General features: G+C 36.8%; 3 protein-coding genes and 1 pseudogene across 5 annotated transcripts; 3 read left to right on the forward strand and 1 right to left on the reverse strand.

The window, feature by feature from the left end:
• The first annotated feature begins 786 nt into the window (after window positions 1-786).
• On the forward strand, window positions 787-9131 carry LOC120137487. 3 transcript variants are annotated; one of them, XM_039153219.1, is made up of 8 exons: window positions 787-938; window positions 1950-2199; window positions 2526-2649; window positions 3289-3632; window positions 3711-5499; window positions 6070-6311; window positions 6408-6506; window positions 8828-9131. In XM_039153219.1, the coding sequence occupies exons 1-7, from the start codon at window positions 883-885 to the stop codon at window positions 6474-6476; spliced, it is 2874 nt and encodes a 957-aa protein (XP_039009150.1). In that variant the 5' UTR covers window positions 787-882; the 3' UTR covers window positions 6477-6506; window positions 8828-9131. The 3 variants fall into 3 exon arrangements, with proteins under 3 accessions (XP_039009150.1, XP_039009152.1, XP_039009151.1); XM_039153221.1 differs by having other exon boundaries at window positions 8831-9131; XM_039153220.1 differs by having other exon boundaries at window positions 6408-6502.
• Window positions 9132-9580: 449 nt separating this feature from the next.
• On the forward strand, window positions 9581-10671 carry LOC120137580 (transcription termination factor MTEF1, chloroplastic-like). Its single transcript, XM_039153303.1, has one exon. The coding sequence runs from the start codon at window positions 9754-9756 to the stop codon at window positions 10669-10671; it is 918 nt and encodes a 305-aa protein (XP_039009234.1). The 5' UTR covers window positions 9581-9753.
• Window positions 10672-11248: 577 nt separating this feature from the next.
• Window positions 11249-15833, forward strand: LOC120137581 (solanesyl diphosphate synthase 3, chloroplastic/mitochondrial-like). Its single transcript, XM_039153304.1, has 13 exons — window positions 11249-11288; window positions 11882-11997; window positions 12500-12589; window positions 12874-12954; window positions 13064-13126; window positions 13352-13483; window positions 13578-13664; window positions 13755-13826; window positions 13935-14020; window positions 14499-14631; window positions 14795-14884; window positions 15115-15213; window positions 15518-15833. Exons 1-13 carry the CDS (start codon window positions 11249-11251, stop codon window positions 15695-15697), a joined length of 1269 nt encoding a protein of 422 aa, XP_039009235.1. The 3' UTR covers window positions 15698-15833.
• A 199-nt stretch (window positions 15834-16032) lies between these two features.
• On the reverse strand, window positions 16033-19824 carry LOC120137489 (annotated as a pseudogene).
• Window positions 19825-20952: the final 1128 nt, after the last annotated feature.

The raw sequence follows: 20952 nt of genomic DNA on the forward strand, positions 1-20952 counted from the left end.
TGTAATCATTCGGTTGGAAGACTAACTTTATTTTAATTTAATATATTTATTTCCACCAATCAAAGAGTGACATGTGTCACACTCTGGTTGAAAGAAACAAAGAAAAACAAATTGGGGAAAAAAAGATTTAAACATTGGTCACTTAGGAAACTAAACATGTATCCAAACATTAAGGCAAGACCATTATTTGGTCTAAAGTAGACAACATGATGTATATATTTTGTATCTTAGTGTATAAATACTTAAATTCATAATTTTTTAATATATTAAAAAGTATTTTTATATTAACTTATTAAATATATTTTATTATTAACTTAATTTTAAAATAATTTATTTTATTTTCATTTAAAAATATATATTATATGTTAAAATTTATTTAAAAGCATAACTAAATTAAGAGAATATGTAAATAACAAAGATTAAATGTGTGATTATACCAACTATCACGTCACATATTCTGTTAATTGTTAACAACAGGTAACCCGTGATCACCACATCTTGATTAAATAAAAAATAAAACTGACTATATCTTAATTAAATAAAATCAAAAGTGACTATATCTTATGTTTTTTTGAAATCAATGATCAAAAGCTAAAACACAAATATAAATAATTATATGTGTAGTTGACCCTTTGTTTTATTATCAATTAATGAGCCATAAAAGGAAGAGAGGCCCAAATACTTAGAAAACTCCAGGGCCCATCCCCACCACTGAAAGAGAGAGAACATAAATACTGTTTCCGGCCTGGAAAGTAGATATACACGCGCTATAAAATGGAGCCGACAATGTCGAACGGAGCACTTCGGGTTTCAAAATTCGAGTTCGAGTCGGTAGGTATCCGTTTTTGAGAGTAGTACTGCGAGAAGGCGCCTGGTGCAGCAATGAGAGAAGTGGCCATTAGCTCTGGTGGGACCATAGATCCCGCTCCTGCTGCGAGGTACCCAACTCTTGCTACCCCTTTTACTTGCTTTTGCGATTCAATTTTCTCAGGTTAGGGTTTCCTTTTTCTGGTTGAATGTTGGGCTTTCATTGTTTTCCGACGTGATTTTAGGTTTTGGGTTAGGTTCGTTGGCTGTTTTTAGCAGCTGCGAAAAGCGGGGTGAGAAGAAGACTGGGAAGTTTGGGTTGATTGTTTTAGAAAGGGGAAATGGTTGTTTGTTAGGAAGTGAAAAACGAGTCATAAGTTGGGGGTTTGGCTAGAGATCCTAAATTTGAGATTTGGCACACTTTTGGTAGAATCCAAGTAAGGAGAAGGGAAAATTGAAAGCATTGAATTAACTTGGTTTTCTTTTCTATGCCCAAATTAAAAGAAAAGATGCAAGCTTTTGCATTTGGAAGTCATAACTAGGTCATTAGGTTTATGTATGTATTATGTACACAATTATGGCTTCCTATGAAAGTGCTGATGATCTAGAAAAAATGTTTTTTATCATTTCTATGGTTGTTTGCTAACTTGCTAGGTCATTAACTCATTATTTATGCTATTTTTGGATAATTTTTATTGGTATAGACGTATAGTAGAGGATGGAAACAGGGTCCACGCAACTATGTCAACTAGGAGCATGCCATTTCATTGGCAGGAAAGTTTTTGTTTCCTGCTAAAGTACCTTAGAACGTTTCAGCCAAGACACATTTTGATCAAGCCCATGCTTGGTGCCCACCCCTGACATGGTTTTTCTTTATTTATTTTTTTACCCCTGACATGCTTGGTGCCCACCCCTGATAGGAAATAAAAAGTTCTCATTGATTGAAGTTTTCTTTAATTTTTTTATTGATTGTACCTTTACTAGTATAAAAAATGGATAGTATCAACCCTCTACTATTCAGTGATATTCAAAAATAGATATGGGATCATAAGAAAATCATGCATATTGACCAATAAGAGAAATAGTCCCATTCATGCTTCATTAAGAATTATGAAAAAATGACGCATCTTGTTCTTTATCAGTTCTGCTGGGGCATCCTCACCGGCTGTTCAAACAAATGTTGGCAGTGTAGATTGGTCTGGTCCTGGTCAGAATTCCAAAGCAGCTTCTCAGTCTTGTGTTGGATCGCAAGCTCCACGGATTTCAGTAAGTACTAGTGCTGGTGGCTCTGCCCTTGGATCATCAAGAACTTCATGTCGACCATGGGAAAGAGGGGATCTTCTCAGGCGCTTGGCTACATTTAAGCCTATGAATTGGTTGGGGAAACCCAAGGTACACAATTGATTCAGCTGCTGAATCTCCTTAGTAGAAATTTAGTCCTGTGGAGTTTGCATTTTGTCTGGCATGTTCTCCCCTCCCCCTCCCCCTCCCCCCTCTCATTTGTATTGTTTTTTTATATTCAGCACAGTTGGGTTGTCACCCTTATCACAAAGGACATCATCAATACACTTTGTTATATAATCTTTTAAGTTATTCCTTGGTGTTAAAGTGATTGTATATTCATTGAGTACAGCACATAAAAGGTTTAGTTTCTTTTAATTATTGAATATGCTTATTCTGGTCTTAAGACAAACTTCCCTTTTTCAAATCAATTGTAGGTTGCCAGCTCATTGGGTTGTGCTAAGAGAGGTTGGATAAATATAGATGTTGATAAAATTGAATGTGAAACTTGTGGGACAAGCCTGCATTTTGCATCCTCCCCATCCTGGACTCCTTCTGAAGGTTAGCTATTGCAATGCGACCATTTCTTTTCCTTTACTTGCAGCTTCCTGGTGATATATAATCATTGTAGTAAGGCCATCACAAAACCTCAGACCTTTCTAGGTAATGATACTTTGGGATGTGCTTAATTATATATAAGAAAATAGATGAGCAACATTGTAATGGACAGATAACTGAAAGAGCTAATTTCACAGACGGTCATTTTCCATTAATTGTGCTTATTGGAAACATTAGTTCTTTGCCTGTCCAAGGAATATGACAATAATTTGGCATGGTATATGTTTCTAAGTGATTGATTCTAAATACTTATTTTGATCATTCATTTTTTTTACGTCAGTGAGGGAATTGATGAAGTGAACCATTTGTGTGTTCGATTTGTACATGGTGTTGCATTAGCTTTTACTTATTATGATAGGTCAGTAGCTGCAACAGTTGTTTTGGATTCAGTAACTAAACTGTTTTGGGCGGTTTGACTGTCTAAACTTGAAGTTAATATTATCTTCTTCTTCTTCTTCTTTGTATGTGTGTGGGGGGGGGATTGTCTAGCAGTTGATTTCTAATGGTACAAGATATTTTGTTCTCTCTTCTTTTCCTTTTCTCAAACACTATTGAATTTTACCTCTCTCTATTGGTTTGAAGTTGAAGATGCTGGTGACGCCTTTTCCAAGCAGTTGGATGTTGGTCACAAAGTTGCTTGTCCTTGGAGAGGAAACATCTGTCCAGAAAGCCTGGTCCAATTCCCTCCAACACCCCAGTCTGCCCTAATTGCAGGATACAAGGATAGATGTGATGGACTTATGCAGTTTCAGTCTCTTCCCATAATAGCTGAGTCCGCATTGGAGAATATGCAAGCTTCTCGGGGTCCACAGGTCGATCACCTTCTGTCCCTATTGCAGAATTATATGGCAGAGTTTGAATCCAGATCAGAGAGCGTACCAGAACTTGATACTACTCGAGATGGTGCATTTTGTCTGTACTCTCATGTAAGATATTTTAACATGTTTTTATCTGCTTGTAATTGGCAATGTTTCTGTGCTCTTATGTGCTTTACGATTTAACAGTCTCAGAAGCTCATAAGCTTGTGTGGATGGGAACCAAGATGGCTTCTAAATGTTCAAGACTGTGAGGAACATTCTGTTCAATCAGCTAGAAATGGATGTTCTTTTGGCGCTAACAGAACACAAGTCCCTCTTTCACAGGATCCTGGACCTAGCAAAAATGCTCTTGCTCCTTCTGCCAAGGACACGGGGAAAAATAAGTTATTAGTCGTGGAGTCTAGATCTTCATTCAGGCTGCCCTTGTTAGACTGTAGCTTATGTGGTGCTACTGTCAGGATATTGGATTTTTTAACTGTTCCTCGACCTGCTCGTGTTGCTCCCAACAACATTGATATTCCTGGTACAACCAAGAAAATGGGATTGACACGCGGATTAAGTGCAGCCAGTGGAATTAGTGGTTGGGGTGCTGCTGATGATCCAGGGAAAGAACAGACTGAAGACCGTGATGAAGTAGGAACAACTGATGAGAGAAAATTGGTGCAAAAAGCAGATGTTGATTTGAACCTTACAATGGCTGGGGGTCTGTCTTTCAATATGTTGGGTAGAACCACAACATCCAGAAATAGGAATGATGCAGACATGGGTCGGGATCTAATTATTAGGCAACCATCAGGTAGTGAGGTTGGTGATCGTGCAGCTTCTTATGAATCACGGGGTCCCACTTCTCGCAAGCGAACCTTGGAAGTAGGTGCCAGTTCAGATGATAGGCCACAGCTATGTCCACAACAGGCTGATAGTGTTGAAGAAACTGTCATTGATCGTGATGGTGAGAAATTCAATGATTGCAAGCAATATTCTGCCGGGCCTTCAAAACGTGCTCGTGATTCAGATGCTTTTGATACTTTCTGCTCACCATATCCAAGAGACTCGTCTGATGCAGGCCCAAGCCGTTCGGTGGATTTTGAAGCTTATGGAGATGGTGGTAATAGAGTTGCTCTGTTTAGGCAAGGAAGTAACAAGATTATTGAAATCCCATCAGCCAGAGATTCAATGCGCGCATCCTCTGTCATTGCAATGGATACTTTGTGTCACAGTGCTGATGGTGACTCTATGGAAAGTGTTGAAAATTATCGTGGGGATGTTGATGATATTCATTTTCCCTCTTCTAGCACATATGGCCACCTTGACATGAATGAAACATCAGAGTTGAATTACAGTAATCAAGCTCAGCAGAGTATTTATTTCCAACCAGCTGCTGAAGAAATTCCAGGTGAAATGGGCATCAGTAGCACAAATGACGGTGAGGAAATTTTTAATGCTGAAACTGTGACAGTACAGGCTAGGGATGGGTTTAGTTTTGGAATTAGTGGGGGGAGTGTTGGTATGTGTGCCAGCCATGAAGCTGAAATCCATGGAGCAGATGTCTCTGTGCATAGAACAGATAGTGTAGTTAGCGACGTAGAACCCAGAATGGAAGATGCTGAAAATCAGGGTCAAACTGGAGAATCTGCTCCAGATCCTGGGTTGATGGATGAGGTTGTCCCTGGTGAAATAAATAGGGAGGATCCTCATGGTGATAGCCAGGAAATGTTGTCTCGCTCCTTGGGAAGGGATGACAATGGTTCAAAAGTTGATGGTTCTGCTAAGGCAGAGTCTGTTGAAAGTGGTGAAAAGATAAGCCAAAGCTGCAAAGTAGTCCCCGATAACTTTGTTCATCCGTCTCTTTCCTGCAATGCTAATATGTACTCTGGTAATGAAACACCCAAGAGAGAGGCCAAAGATGCTGGAAAATCATCTTCCATAAACAATTGTCCAGAGCCGGAGTTGGATTATGCTGTTGCAAATGGAATAGGTAAACTCTTATGACTATGTACTCTGGTAATGAAACGCCTCAGCACCAATTAATATACAGATTTACTTCCAAGGCACTTTGGGTGGCTTGGCCCTCTTTTTGTTTATTTATTTATTTCACTTTAATAAGTAAGATGACAAAAGGAAGATTCCCCTCTTTGGTGCAGAGGTATGATCTAATTTTTCTTCAGATTGCAATAGGTTTAAGTGGTAACCCTGTAGTTTGGTTTATCAATTTCTTTCACTCTGCTGCTGAAGCAGTAAGAACGAGCTATTCTCAGGACCATAACAATGTCTTATGAGCCTGAATTAATTAAAATTTTCTGGATCATTTACTTCTATCTAATTAGCATTTAGCATTGAGCCCTATGTGCAAGGAAATGTGTGTCATTTCAGTTCTATTTGATGTTACTTTCTTTGGTTTAATCATATCCGACTTTTCGTTTGTATGGGAATTCATGTTTCACTCAATTGTATGACATTTTGAATGTGGTTTCAATGGATGTGTTTCTCTGTTTCCTTTTCCCTTATGTCTCTTCCGGATACCTTATCAAGACTACTTGTGTTTTAGGCCCACCAAAAGGAGAAAGCAATTATGAAGAAACTGTAGAATTTGATCCAATTATTCATCACAACCAATTCTGTCCATGGGTGAATGGAACTGTTGCTGCTGCTGGTTGTAGTAGCTCCAGTGCTGATGTCGTTGCACTTTGTGGGTGGCAGCTGACCTTGGATGCTCTGGATGCCCTGCGGTCACAGGGGCATATTCCCGTGCAGACAGGACAATCTGAATCTGCTGCATCATTGCATAAGGTTTGTTGTCTTGGTACTGAAGTATCGTAAATCCAGGCCTAGAGGCTACTACAATAACCCTTTATTTCCTTAGTTGTTGTCAATTTTCTTTTGCAGGATGATCACCAAACTCCTGGTAAAAAGCTCCATCGACGGCATCCTACGAACAAAAATCACAGGCAGTAACATGAAGTGTAAAGACACCTGCAATGGCTAGTAAGTATGTCACTTATGTAAAATGATTGGTTGTAGCTCCTAATCATGCATCTTTCTTCATGTTATCGTAGTTTTAATTGGATTTGGATCATTGTCCTGAAAGTTTAGGATCTATTCTCATTTATATGTGAGTGTATATTTTATTCTGGTCCAAATCTACAGTGTATAAGCTATGTATAAAAGATCAGGATAATTGATCTTAGGTTAACAAAACTAAAATAAGGTTCTGTTGCAAGGGGGGGTGATCATATATATTTATATGTGCTAGCTTTTATGCAATTAATTGTTCATTACACAGCTATTACAAACATTTCTTTTTGGCAGTAAATAAAAGTTCTTTACATATCTTTGACTCTTTTAAGAAGGGATCTTGTTGATACCAAAATGGAAGGAGAATCTTGACTATGATCTGATTATACCTTAAGGTGACGTTTGGTTGGATGGAATCCCTTGGAATTGGTGGAAATTGGAATCAAATTCTATTACTTTCCCATGTTTGGTTCAAGTTTTTCAAGAGAATTGGAATCCCTGATGGAATTCAATTCCATCAAATGAGGGAAAGTGAATTCAATCAAAAAATGGATGGAATTCAATTCCCTTGTTGGAGGGAATTGAAATTTGACCATACTACTCTCATCAATTATTTAGTAACTTATTTATATATTGAATAAAAATATTTTTTTATTATTTTGGGTCGGGTCGGGTTTCTAATTCATATATTTAGGTTGGGTCGGGTGAAATTTTATTTTGGTCGGGTCGGATCGGGTTTTTTTAAGTGTGATATTCGGGTTCGGGTTTAGGGTGAAATGAATCGGTCCGATCTGAAAATATATATAATTCAGGTCGGGTCGGATTAAGTCATTGTTTTTATTAAATAAAAATAATTTTTTATTATTTCGGGTCTGGTCGGATGAAATTTTATTTTGTTCGGGTTGGGTTTTTTAAGTGAGATATTCGGGTCGGGTCGGGTGTTTTTAAGTGTGATATTCGGGTCAGGTTTGGGTTTAGGGTGAAAAAAACCGGACCGACCCGAAAATATATATAATTTAGGTCGAATTAAGTCACTGTTTTTATTAAATAAAAATATTTTTTTATTATTTCGGGTCGGATTTCTAATTCATATATTCAGGTCGGGTCGGATGAAATTTTATTTTGTTCAGGTCGAGTTTTTTAAGTGTGATATTCGGGTCGGGTTCGGGTTTAGGGTGAAAAAATCGGACTGACCCGAAAAAAATAGGATCGACTTTGAAAAATATATATAATTTTATCTTATATATTTAAGAATAATTATAATAATATCTCTTTATATATAATTTTTTCCAATTAAGTCAATGTTTTTATTGAATAAAAATAATTTTTTTATTATTTTGAGTCGTGTCGGGTCGAGTTTCTAATTCATATATTAAATAAAAATAGTTTTTGGTATATTTTTTGGTAAGTAATTAACATACTCCGATTGGAATGTATCGAAATATTGCTCTATCTTTTGGTAACTTATTAACATATTTTGATTGCGATGATTTTAACTTATAATATTTATTAGCATGATTTTTATAATTTATTGAAATGAATAATCAATTAATAAAATGAAAATTTAATATATTTTAATTTTTTATAATATATTATCACATGTAAGTTATAAAATAAACTAAAATAAAGAGAAAAAAAATAAGAAGGGTAATTTTGTCATTTTATATTATTGAAATCAAATTCATCTGACATGTCTGCGAACCAAACAAAATATGGAATTGGATTTCAATTCCATTTCCTATCAACCAAATAGAATATGGAATTGGATTTCAATTCTTTTATAGATTTCAATTCCTTCATAAATATTCCAACGAACCGTCGTCTAATTCTCTTGTAAGAGGGGCCATATTCGGGAAGTCTAAAAGCAGTGAAATACTCGACTTTCTATGTAACAACTAAATGAAATAGGGGGCTAGGAGCTGAAGTTTTGAAAGTCTAAATGCCGAACATAATTTATTGTCTTATTGATGCGGTCAAATCAAAAGATCACAAGAAAATATAAGGGAAACACAGAGGCATACGTGTATAGTATGAACATTATGCATTTCGTGTCCTAAAGTTGAATATAGCAACAAAGGCAACCTTCTGAACTCCAGTAAAAAATGGAGAAAGATGTTCATTAACATGCATCAAAGTTTTGGCATCCCCAAGTTAAATAATTGACAACAATGCATGTAAACCTGCTAGATTCGAAGGGGAAAAAAGAGATTTTCTATTCCAATATTTTCAATGATGTTATAATATGAAGTATGAAATTATAAGTTCTAACTTCATTTTTGTGATTTGGTCAGTAGAACAAGAAATTTGGACAAACCTTGTACTGCAAACATGATTGTCTTCCACTACCCCCTGGGGAAGTGCTGATGTAGAGCGTGGAATAAGGCATTTTCAACGGTTGGAGCTGGCACCATCCCTAGGGGAACTTCTGTCATTTCTTACTTTCCCTTCTTATCTCATGATCAAGTATTTTGTGTCAATACTTGCTGCATAGATGATCTATATTTTTGTCTTTAAGCTGGTTCTTCTCAACATTATGAATATTTATTATTATGTGACAGTGAACATTGCTGTCAAGTAAAATCCCTTTTTTCTTAAGATCTTCTCCTCCTTCAGGATTTTGGATTGTTTTATAGATGATGTAAACTTTGTTAGCTATCCTTACATAAGATTTATATTTACTTCAAATAATTTTAAGATATGGTACCTGAAGTTTACACTTAATTTTTAACACTATGTTGAGTTGGTATTTGATCAATCTTAGTATGACATAGTAACATATTTTAATTCCTTATATATGCTTTCCCGCTCCCTCTCCTGTGTTCAAATACTATAGATTGTTAAACGAAAATGGTTTGAAATGATTACTCAATATTTTTAAATCAAATTTACCTTGAAGTGAAAGATTAATATATGTTTAAACATGTTTAAGTTTGCTACTTTTAAGATGTTGTAATAGTAATCATGTCAATTAAATTATGATTTAATTTGATCTTAAAGTACTTGAGGCAATTATAGTGATGGTAATCAGCAGTTGCAACCGATAGGATAGGGTGGTTCAAGGTCCACTCAGGATCCAGTTAAGTCATCTAAAAGAAATCCAGCTTCATCCAATCATTTATCAGCTCAATCTCCATGTGTCATTGCCACATAACATACAAATAACGGCCAATAAGATCAGTTTTCAGACAACAAGCCTATCCCTCCCTGTTTTTTCACCATGTCTGCAACAGCTGCAACAGCATTCCAATCTTCCCTATGCATCTCTTCCCAGAAACCTTCATTTTCTCCCACAAATTCCCAGGAACCAAAAACCCATTTAGCATCAAAACCAAAAAGCCTCCTCCACAAACACCCACTCTACTCATCGGCTCGCCACAACATCTCCCTTCAAATCAAGGAGAAAATCCTATGCCTCGAAATCATGGGCATTGACTCAGGTAAAGCACTCTCACTCAACCCTTCTCTCCGCACCACTTCCCTTGATTCCCTCAACTCCATCATCTCCTTCCTGCAATCCAAAGGCATTCATCAAAAGGACCTCCCTAGAATCTTTGGCATGTGCCCCAAAATCCTGACCTCCAATATCAAAACTGACCTTAACCCAGTTTTCAGTTTCCTCTCCCAAGACCTTAATGTCCCAGAAAACAACTACAGGAAGGTCATAAACAAGTGTCCAAGACTGCTTACTTCAAGTGTCAGAGACCAGCTGAAACCAGCTTTATTCTATCTCCAAAGGCTAGGGTTTAAAGACTTGGAAGCCTTGGCTTATCAAGACCCTGTGTTGCTAGTGTCCAGTGTGGAACACACCTTGATACCCAAGTTGAAGTTCTTGGAAAGTATGGGGATTTCAACAGGTGAGGCTAAAAGCATGGTGTTGAGGTGCCCTGGTTTGTTCACTTTCAGCATAGAGAACAACTACAAGCCCAAATTTGAGTACTTCAAGGAGGAGATGAATGGGAATTTGGAGGAGTTGAAGGAATTCCCCCAGTTCTTTGCTTTTAGTTTAGAGAAGAGGATAAAACCAAGGCACGTTGAAGTCATGAAAAGTGGGGTTAAATTGCCATTGGCTAACATTCTAAAGAGCACTGATGAAGAGTTTAAGGAGTTGCTGAGAAACAATGAGGTTAATAGCTGATGATGATCATATGTATGTTTATATTCTTGTTTGTGAACCTTGTTTCAAATGTAAATTTGGCAGTTTCATACGGCGGTCGGAAAATAATCCAAAGCAGTAAAGATTTTTCATTAAATATAGTTTTGTTCTCTCAAAAATTCAGATCCCCTGATTTGGATTTGGAATGGGATAGCTTAAAATAAAGTTTTGGGTAAACAATTCTAAATCTCAGTAATCTTAGTATATGTATTAATTTTATGACTGAATTTTAAAATATTTCAATTGTAATACTGAATTTTGATTTTAACATATGCATTGATCGTTAAATCATTAAAGACATGTGTGATTATTTTTTTCCCTTGTGGACCTAAATTTGTGTATCAATTTTATTATTAAATTTTAAAACTCTTCATTTTTAAGCATTGAATTTTTGTTTACATGTCATTTTACAGTCATAAATTATTTTTTTTTTAATTGAAAGGAGGCTAATGCCTAATTAACAGTACACAGCTCTAGGATAAGCAGGGCCGTGTACGTCTCTCTCGAGCAGCCGCTGAACTTCAGTTGGCGCGGTCGAGAAGATGCGCAGCAGATAATCATGGGGGCACTCGAGCTTGATGATTCCAACGGCAACCATGGTTAATTGCCGTCCGTCACTAATTATCATTTGGAAAAGATTAATACGAAAATGTTCTTATAATTTTTTTTAACAAAACTCAATTAAAACCATAATTTTACTTGAAACCAAGTGATTCTAGGAATCAAGTCCCCAACCTCGTGATTCCTATTAATGCCCACTTTCTTATTTTGAGAGTGATCGCTATTCACGTTAGTGAAAAGCTCACTAATTTGTCCCAAAAGGGTTTCGCATTTCATTTCATTTCATCAACCCATGTTAATGGCTAAACCAATCAAAAACATAAAATTTTCACTGAAATAATTAGTTAAACTAAAAACAAGGTTTCCATTACAAGCAAAAGAAAACTAATACAAGGAAAAAGATGGGTTTTTTTTTTTATTTGTTACGTGGCTAAAGCGGTGTTGAGACACGCGAGATTACTCTTCAGCAGACTTTAGGTTTGGGCTGCTTCGGTATCATAAACCCCAAGATTTTTCTTTAAGCAAAAAAGGGTTTAATTTTTGGGTTTTCTTTTTTGTTTTTTCTTCTGTTTGGGTTCCTGGAAAAATATTAGTAACATAAACACAGAAAGAGAAACAAGGTGAAGATGAGGTTTTTCCAGGATTTCTGCAATTCCCAGAAAAAACTCGGTCGGTTTCATTCTCTCTCGTTCAGCTGACCCTCCCCAATCCGTTTTTTCTAATCAGTATGTTCATTCTACTATAAAGGTATACCTTGACTCTACCCTCCGCTTTTTCTTCGGTTTCTTTTGTTCAAGTTTTGAAAGACTACAAATTTGTAATTGGCAGCTGCTCCTTAATTCCAGCTGTCTACTATTGATTAATTAGTAAGAGTTGATCTATTTTGTTAATCGATTATATGCTGCTTTATTCTTTCCTTGGGTTTTAATGTTAATCCTTAAAGCATGTATTGGGTGCACTTTTGAAATGCAATGATGTTGTCACTACACGGAATGAATCGGTGGTCAAAGCTACTTCTTTATATTCAAAGTGGAGTTGGTACAGTGAATTAAGGTTACATGATGACTGAATCAAATGGATAATTTAAGATGACTATGTTATAGATCGATTTTTTCTGATCTGTCGTCCGGTTCTTTCTTTCGATCAATTTATTTTTGATGAAATGTGTGACAGGAAAGAGTGATTGTAAATCTTGTATATGTACTGATCACTTATCCTTTTTCTTGTTGCTGTTTCTGTGGATTAGTAGGTTTGTAGTGGCCGAGGAACTCCATCCTGGAGTTTGCCTTCACTGCTTGGCCTTGGACGACAAATTCATCGGAGCAGCTCCGTGATAGAGGTTATCCTTTCATTGCCGAATTCCTTACAGTTTTAGGACAAGAGTCGTGGTTGCCATGGATATGATTTTTTCTAATATGTCAACTTTTCTAGTTCTCAAAGATGAAACATTTTATACTACTTTGGTCTTAAGTTGATTATTTTCCCTTTTGTCATGTTTGTTGTTCTTAATTGTTGGTTACTAGTCTGTGTATCTCGTACCCTCTCCACTCTCACGCATGTCACCCTTTTTTCGATCTCGTCTTTGTTTACTGCAATATTGGGATGGCATGGCATTTCCTTCAGGAGGAACTTGACCCATTTTCACTTGTTGCCGATGAGCTGTCACTGGTCGCTAACAGGTTACGGGCCATGGTTGTTGCTGAGGTATCATGCTGTTCTTTTTCATGGTTACCGAATGAATTTATTACATTTCCTTATGTAAGAAAGCAAAAAAGAAAAAGAAAAAATTGTCGCATTATGAAAATTTCATGAGCTTGCTTCAGCTGCTGAGTATTTCTTCAAATTGGAGGTGGAAGGAAAGAGATTCTGTCCCACGGTAATGTATCGTTACCTATGTGTTAATCTTGAGGTTACTGGCAGATTATTATAATTTTGATAAAAATTAAACTTAGCCACAATCAGTTCTCGACTCATTTCAAACTGAAACCCATTTCACCGAAATTAATCTTATTCTCTGTTACTTTTTTATCAAGATGGTTTCTTTATGTACAAATAATTTTATGGAAATCTCCAGAATAGTTATTGTTTATGTTCTATGCAGGTTTTGCTTTTGATGGCTACAGCTTTGAATGTTCATATACCCGAACCGGCTGCTGCTGGTGCAGGAGATTTTTTGACAACTGAATTGCGTACCAGACAGCAGTCTATAGCCGAGATAACAGAGATGATCCATGTCATTTCCTCGCTATTTAAATTTTCTTTATCATGTGCTTCATGCGCCGATGCTTCTTCATAACTCCCTTTAACATGATCATTTCCCCATCTAGGTTGCTAGCCTCCTCCATGATGATGTTCTGGATGACGCAGAAAAAAGACGTGGTATCAATTCATTGAATGCTGTAATGGGCAATAAGGTACTCTTCTTTTCTTGTTTTGTTGCGACTGACAGAAAAACTTTGTAGCCTAAGCAATTGCTCAACTATTCCAGTTTGTTTATAATGCAGTTGGCTGTATTAGCAGGAGATTTTCTGCTTTCACAGGCTTGTGTAGCCCTTGCTGCTTTAAAAGATACAGAGGTGCTTTTAATTTATTTTTTATTACCATTTACATGGTCTGTGTGGTGAATTTGCAAATGTAAATGTTGAGTTAAAAATCAGTTGCTTGTAAATTTGTAATGGCTGCAGGTTGTATCATTATTAGCAACAGTTGTGGAGAATCTGGTTATGGGCGAAACCATGCAAATGAATACTTCATCTGAACAACGTTGTAGGTATGCTGGTCTATTGCTCTGTACCGATACGTCGTTGTATTGTAACCGTGTTTAATTAGTTGGATGTCCAGCTATGTTTGGGTCCTGTGATGGTCATTATGGTAGCGGCAAACCAGATAACACGATTAGCATGCATATATTATTTCATATGTTTATGCTTGTCTTTTATCGAGTTAATAAGTGAATAATAGTTACAGCTTACAGTAGTCTAATGTTACCACAAAGCTTAAAGATTTATAAACTTCGACTAAGTGTCCGTCTTTTAGTACACGCTGTTTTATATTGAAGATAACACTTGCTTTTATAGTCATAAATTGTTATGGAATTTGTAATAATGGTTCTATGAGTGAGAATGGTTTCTATTTATCCGACATTATGCATTTTCATGCAAATAATTGCTGATAGGTAGATCTTCTTGATCTGATTCGGATTTAAGGATCTTTTGCTTGTATTTACTGGAACAATTTTCAATATGCAGCATGGAATATTACATGCAAAAGACATACTACAAGACTGCTTCCCTGATTTCAAACAGTTGCGAGGCAATTGCACTTCTTGCTGGGCAAACAATTGACGTTGCGATGTTGGCGTTTGAGTACGGCAAAAATCTGGTTTGTATTTTAGTTTATGTTTCACTTACCTTCAACACGTCCTAAATTGCAAGATCGGCATGCTTCCCGGTGAATTAGACTTAAATGATGTTTGACCTGGCAATAACCTCTTAAGTGGCTGAAATCCTTCTATCTATCTATCTATTGGTTTCCCTTTTTTCAGGGGTTGGCATTTCAATTGATAGACGATGTTCTTGATTTCACCGGCACATCAGCATTGCTCCGAAAGGGTTCTCTATCAGAAATCCGGCAGGTAATTCTTTATCCTTGATGTCTTGAGCAAAGTTTAAATGCCTTTAAGCTAGTATTGTTTTCTACTCTTGTCAAAGACCTTTTTGCCTAGTGTCTCTGTAGGAAGTGTAGAAAGATCATTTTCTCACCTACTTTGACAAAGCCTTTCTTTTCTAGGACATACTCGGTTCACAATGTGCTTTTAAATGGCTGACATAATGGTGAGCTCATCACAACCATCTGTTGTTGCAGGGAATTGTAACAGCTCCAATATTGTTTTCCATGGAAGAGTTTCCCCAGTTACATGCTGTTGTTTATAAAGGTTTCGACAGCCCTGAAAACATCAACATTGTAAGTATATATAACTTATGTATTAAACATTACTTATATTCGCTTTGGCCTCTGCATATAATTTGTGAATCTGCATAGAATGCATTCTTTCTCTTCAAACGATCGATGACCAGGGAAGTATACTACTTAAGGAGTTTCAAGTGATTAATTTCCGTTTACTTATTACATGGTTGCAGATTTGACTTGTCGGTCATCATTTTGTTGCTTCTTTCATCTTAATTCTTGACAACATATGTTTTTGCAACTATATGAACCTTTATCTTGTCCAAATTCACTTGAACTGGTCTATGTATGAAAAATATAGGTGCTCGAGTACCTTGGGAAGAGTCATGGAATACAAAGGACAAGAGAGCTAGCCATGAAGCATGCTAACCTCGCTGCTGCGGCAATTGAGTCTATACCGGAGAGCAATGACGACCATGTGATGAAGTCAAGGCGGGCACTATTGGAACTTACTCAAAGTGTAATCACAAGAAACAAGTGAGACATGATAGATGAAGACTTTCATCTTGTACCAACTCATTCTGCATTGTGTCAAGAGGTTTTGCTTATTGTTGTTGATCTTTGTTTCTTCAAGGTTAAGGGGAAACCCCCCTGCTTGTTTGAGTCTGGCTCAATTATTACAAAATATTTCATAATAATAATTTTTTTGTTGTTGTGAATTGTAGTTTCTGGGATAAAGAAATTTCATTAATACACCAAAAAAGGAAAAGAATATTATAATCTTTGGTAGGTGAATATCTTTTTCCTGAACAGAGTAATCATAAGTTTTACAAGCAAAAGATCCTAAACTCTGATACAAAAGAGCCTAAACTTCGAACGCCACCATTTTCTTAAACCAGGGCCCTCAGCCTTTTGCATTTCTCCTTTTTCCTATAATTTTTGGCTCATTTCAACAGAGTGATGCTTTCAATGAGTAGTTGCAAACAATTAGGTGGTACATGTAGACATCTGATGATCAGGACGCTCCGTTTGTTCTGAACTCCAGTTTCCGTTATTCCGTTGTTTACGACCACATAGCTCCATCTGCAAAGAATCTCTGCTTCCCCTTAGCCAACCTCATTTCAATTCATATTTTTCTTGGACGGAAATGAAAACATAGTGATTAGCCATATGAGAGAACAACCAGGTTTGGCTTTGTTTAAAGACTAACATCAAGGAAGTGGTCACTGTTGTACTGCAATACCTCCAATTTGAATCATTATACTTGCATGTCATATGAGTCCACATCAGCAGCAAATTTGCACTGGGAAATGGCACCTCAGTGAGCAAAAGGATTTTCCAGTCTCAGGAGTAATATTCTCCGTGTACAAACTATTGTTTGCATATATGTAATCCTGTTTCCAAGGATCCATCTCCAAATCTCTTAATCATGTTCTGTCCAGAATTAACTGCACCATGCAACCAAATAAACAAATACAACAAAGCACCTGGCTAATCTGCATTTTAGATATAACTATTGTAAGAAACTAATGTTAGTTTTATTCATCATTCACCATATATCCAGACTAGGTAGGTTATAACTTGCAAATATGACAGTTATGCTTATCAATTTATTTTATCAATCAAGATGGAAGTTGAGTCCATTCTAATATGCTGACACACCTGCTATAGGAATTCTCTAGTAAACAACCACCTTACCCTTCGAAAATCTACATGATTATAGAATTGCAGTAAATGTGTACTTTTAAGCATATGTTTTCAGCTCCTGCATTTGCGTCAAAGCAACTTTCCTTGGGAATGAAGTTCTAACATTTAGCAGATCTGATTTAGACTTTAGACACTATAGGATGTACCAAATTTCACTAGAAGCTCCAAAACATACAAAGAAGTTATTTATCTTGTCCCACAAATTTAAATGAAAGTGTTAACGTGCGCTTAGACCCCACCCGAATAAAGGCGAAACCAAAAGAAGAAGAGTTTAGGATTACCATTTTTAAGACATTGAACTTCAAAGAGAAAGTTCCCACATTTTTTACAATTTGGAATATGGCATCGGAGACACATCTACAGCAGCCTGAAAGTGAACAGCCTCAATATCCAAATATCATTCACAATGAGGTGAAACGTGTCCACACGCAACAAACTGTAGCATGAGGTTATCTGCTTCTGTAGATTTTCCTTCTAACATGAGTCTCTTACTCACCTTCTCAGATAATTTAAGATCGGGAATCAGATTTCTGTTAAACATTCGACAAGCAACTTTATATGCTGATAGAGGCATCTCTTTGCTCAAGTAACTTTCCATAAGCATGTTACAGGTGTTGGCATCATTTCTGGATGCCGTTTTCAAAATCCTAGACAACAATTTATCAGCCTCCTGATGGTTCCCGAAACTACAGAGCTTTTCAATGACTTGATTATAAACTGTTCTGCACTTCTGCCTTAAAAGCATTTTCTCCAATAATTTCAACAGATCTTCCACCCTTCCCATCTGGCAAAATCGATGAATGACTGTTCTGTATGTAACAGGTGTTGGGAGCAACCCCTGTTTTAGCATCTTCACGGTAAGATCAGTTGCCTCTTCTATTCTACCTTTCTTTCCGAGTGCGTCAATTATTGCCGTATAAGTTATTGCATCCGGATGTTTGTTACTTAGATACATATCATCAAGCAATGACAAAGCCGCTTTCAAGTCATCTTTTCGACAATATCCATGAATAAGAGTAGTAAAGTTTACAACGTTAACAGCACACCCTTTATTCAGACACTCCTCTAAAAACCTTTTAGCCTCATCCATTTTCCCTCTCGACATGGCGACTCGATTATCAAGTTAATTTCAACCAGGTTTGGGAAAAAGCCCTTCCTAATAATCTTCTTCGCTACATCATACGCCTCAGATAATTTTCCTTCCTTACGCAGTCCATGCATCACGGCACTATAAGTGATGGCATTTGGGGTCCAAAACTCTTCCTCACTACCATCCATCATCTCTCTTGCTTGTAACGAATTCCCACACCGACAAAGCCCAGTTAACAGAGCCGTGTATGATACCGTGTTGCGCTTGCAGTCATGCTTGTACATATGCTGAAGCATTTTTTTAGCTTGGTCCACCTTCCCAAAGCGACAAAAACCATCAACAACAGCTGTATAAGTCACCACATCAGGATTGCAACCCTTTGACAACATTTCATTCACGATACTTTTTGCCTCCTCTATTTTCCCTGTTTGCATTAAGAGTGAATTATTGCACTATGCCCAACTTTATCGATCTGAAATCCTCTCGCTTCAGCTTCCCGTAAAAAATCAAGAGCCTCGTCTGCATGGCCATGCTTCGATAGCTTATGGATAAGAGTGTTATACGTAACCATGTCCGGTAACAGATTACTTTCTTTCACAATCTTCTCCATTAAGTCCCTCACTTCATTGACTTGTTTTTCTTTACAAAAGAAACTCATTATGGTGTAATAACTAACTTTATCTGGTGAACAGTTTTTCGATGACATATCAGCAATCAACTGCAAAGCATTTTCAACCTGATTAAGATTACAGTACCCCTTGATTAAACAGTTGTAGGTGACGACATTAGGGATAATTCCGATAATTTGCATTCTTTCAAAGAATTTCAGTGCCTTTTCTAACCTATTTGCCATCACCAAAACATGGATTGCAGTATTACATAGTGCCAAATTCAGCTCGACTCCAGCCTTTTGCAGTAAAGTCAGAACCTTCAGTGCGTTCTTCAAGTTACCAGCCCTACTATATGATACCATCAAATAACTAAATGCTTCAGGCCGACACTGAATCCCCCTACGTGCCATGAGCCGAAGAACCCGTCTAGCACCTTGACACCATTTTGTCTTACTAAGGATCTCAAGCATTGCATAATATACAATCGGGTTGTGACGGTACCGCCATTGTCGATCAGCCCAATAAAAGAACTGCAAAACAACACGTTCGTCGTCCTGAGAAAGCAAGACAGCACAAACTTGACGAGGTCTGAGGCTTCTCAACAGGTGCCTCATATCGCTTTCGAGCTTCGAATTCCAAGACAACCTCAATTGAATCAATCGATTAATCTCTCTCACCAAAGGATGCCTAAATTCATCTTCCTCTAACTCAATTTTCCAAACATCATCAGTTCTATCACACTGCACACTATATGAATTCAATGCCACAAAATCGTCATCGTCGATGTCACAGCAAGTCTCTCCTTCTCCCTCTTCAAATTCATCAAAACCACCAAAATTCAGGCTTTGACTCTTTTGACACCGACCATCATTGTCACCAGACGAACTCGACTCCCCAGAATCCTTAACACCCATCTCTCTAAATTTACTATAACCAATATTTCCCTCATCAAAATCATCTCTTTCCACACTATTAACACTAGAATCACTCGATAAACGAGAATCAAGATTGAAATTCCTTTCAGAAGAATATGATAAATACGCATTAAATCTAATATAGACAATTTGGTAATCATAAAATCTGCTTGTCGGCTCACAAGAAAGCTTTTTTGCAACAAAACCAACCTTAGTACAATAAAAACAACTGTGAAACTGAAACAAACCAACACATTTAGAACGCCGAGCTAGGATTCTCTGAAATATATGATAAGATGAGAAACCAGAGTGCATTTTGTGAAAAATATAAAGTGATGTGACCTGGGAAACTTGGTATATTTGCGTAGAGGGACTCAGTTGAGCTCGCCAAGCTTCTTCGAATCTCCCAATCAAAGTTGGTCCGTCTCGTTTTGCACCTTCCTCTGCTCCATAGGCGTCGCTTTGAGGCTTGGATTTGGGCCTTGGACCTCAAACTTTGGGGGTATAATGCTTTAGCCCATTAAAGTTATTAGTTTTTTTTTTCATCCCAAGGCCGAAACTTTTTGAGCCATGTTTCCTCAAGCTATCAATTAACTTTTTGAATCACTTTTTAGCCCCAAATTGCTGCATGTTTCCTCATGTTTCAACATAAAGTCCCAAGCTTTTTGAAGGCCATGCCCAGAGATAGACCGTTGGGATGTTGAAAGGTGATCACATTTTTTAAAAATGTTAATTTTTCATAATTCAAATATTTATTTTTATATTTTCTTTTGATGATTCAATTTTGTACTTCTAAATTTCTAATATACTTCTTAATGATTCATATCTCTAACATAATTTGTATCTGTTCATACACCTCTTTGCCAATAAATTTATGACCCACATGAAGAAGAGAGACCTATTTGAGAAACAAAAGGGACCCACTAGAGAACAGATTAAAATCATGCTGTCCATTTTCAAAACACTCATTTTCCCTTTGTTTGAACAAGTCCAACTTATCATTATTATTCCCTCCACATGCAAATGGAATTTCCACAGCAAAATCAAGTTCAAATAAGAGCTGTTGTTTTCTAAACCCCTAGGCCATGCATGTCTAGTTGGTCTAAAATTTCTCCAATTAGTTGAGAAAGTTTGAAAAAAGGGGTTTTTTTTTCATTGATTGAATGAAATTGGAGGGAATAAACACACAGGTTTTTCAAAAGAAACGAAACTATGCCTTTTCTTTTACCATCTTTTCCTTTAAGAAATGCATTCAATAATTTTAGGGCAAATCAATAATAATTATTTGATCATAATTTAATAACATTTGATATACTTTATCCTAATAATAATGGATAGAGAGGTTCCAAGCTTTCGGCTTTAAGCAAAAGCCAAAAGGTACCAGCTTTCCTGACAAACAGATACATTTTTATGAGGTCGACAGTGACAAAATTCAAATACAATATTTAATGATAGATAATAATATTAATTTTTA

The sequence above is a fragment of the Hibiscus syriacus genome, unplaced genomic scaffold, assembly GCF_006381635.1.
Source record: "Hibiscus syriacus cultivar Baekdansim isolate YM2019G1 unplaced genomic scaffold, ASM638163v2 tig00110674_pilon, whole genome shotgun sequence".
Lineage (NCBI taxonomy): Eukaryota > Viridiplantae > Streptophyta > Magnoliopsida > Malvales > Malvaceae > Hibiscus > Hibiscus syriacus.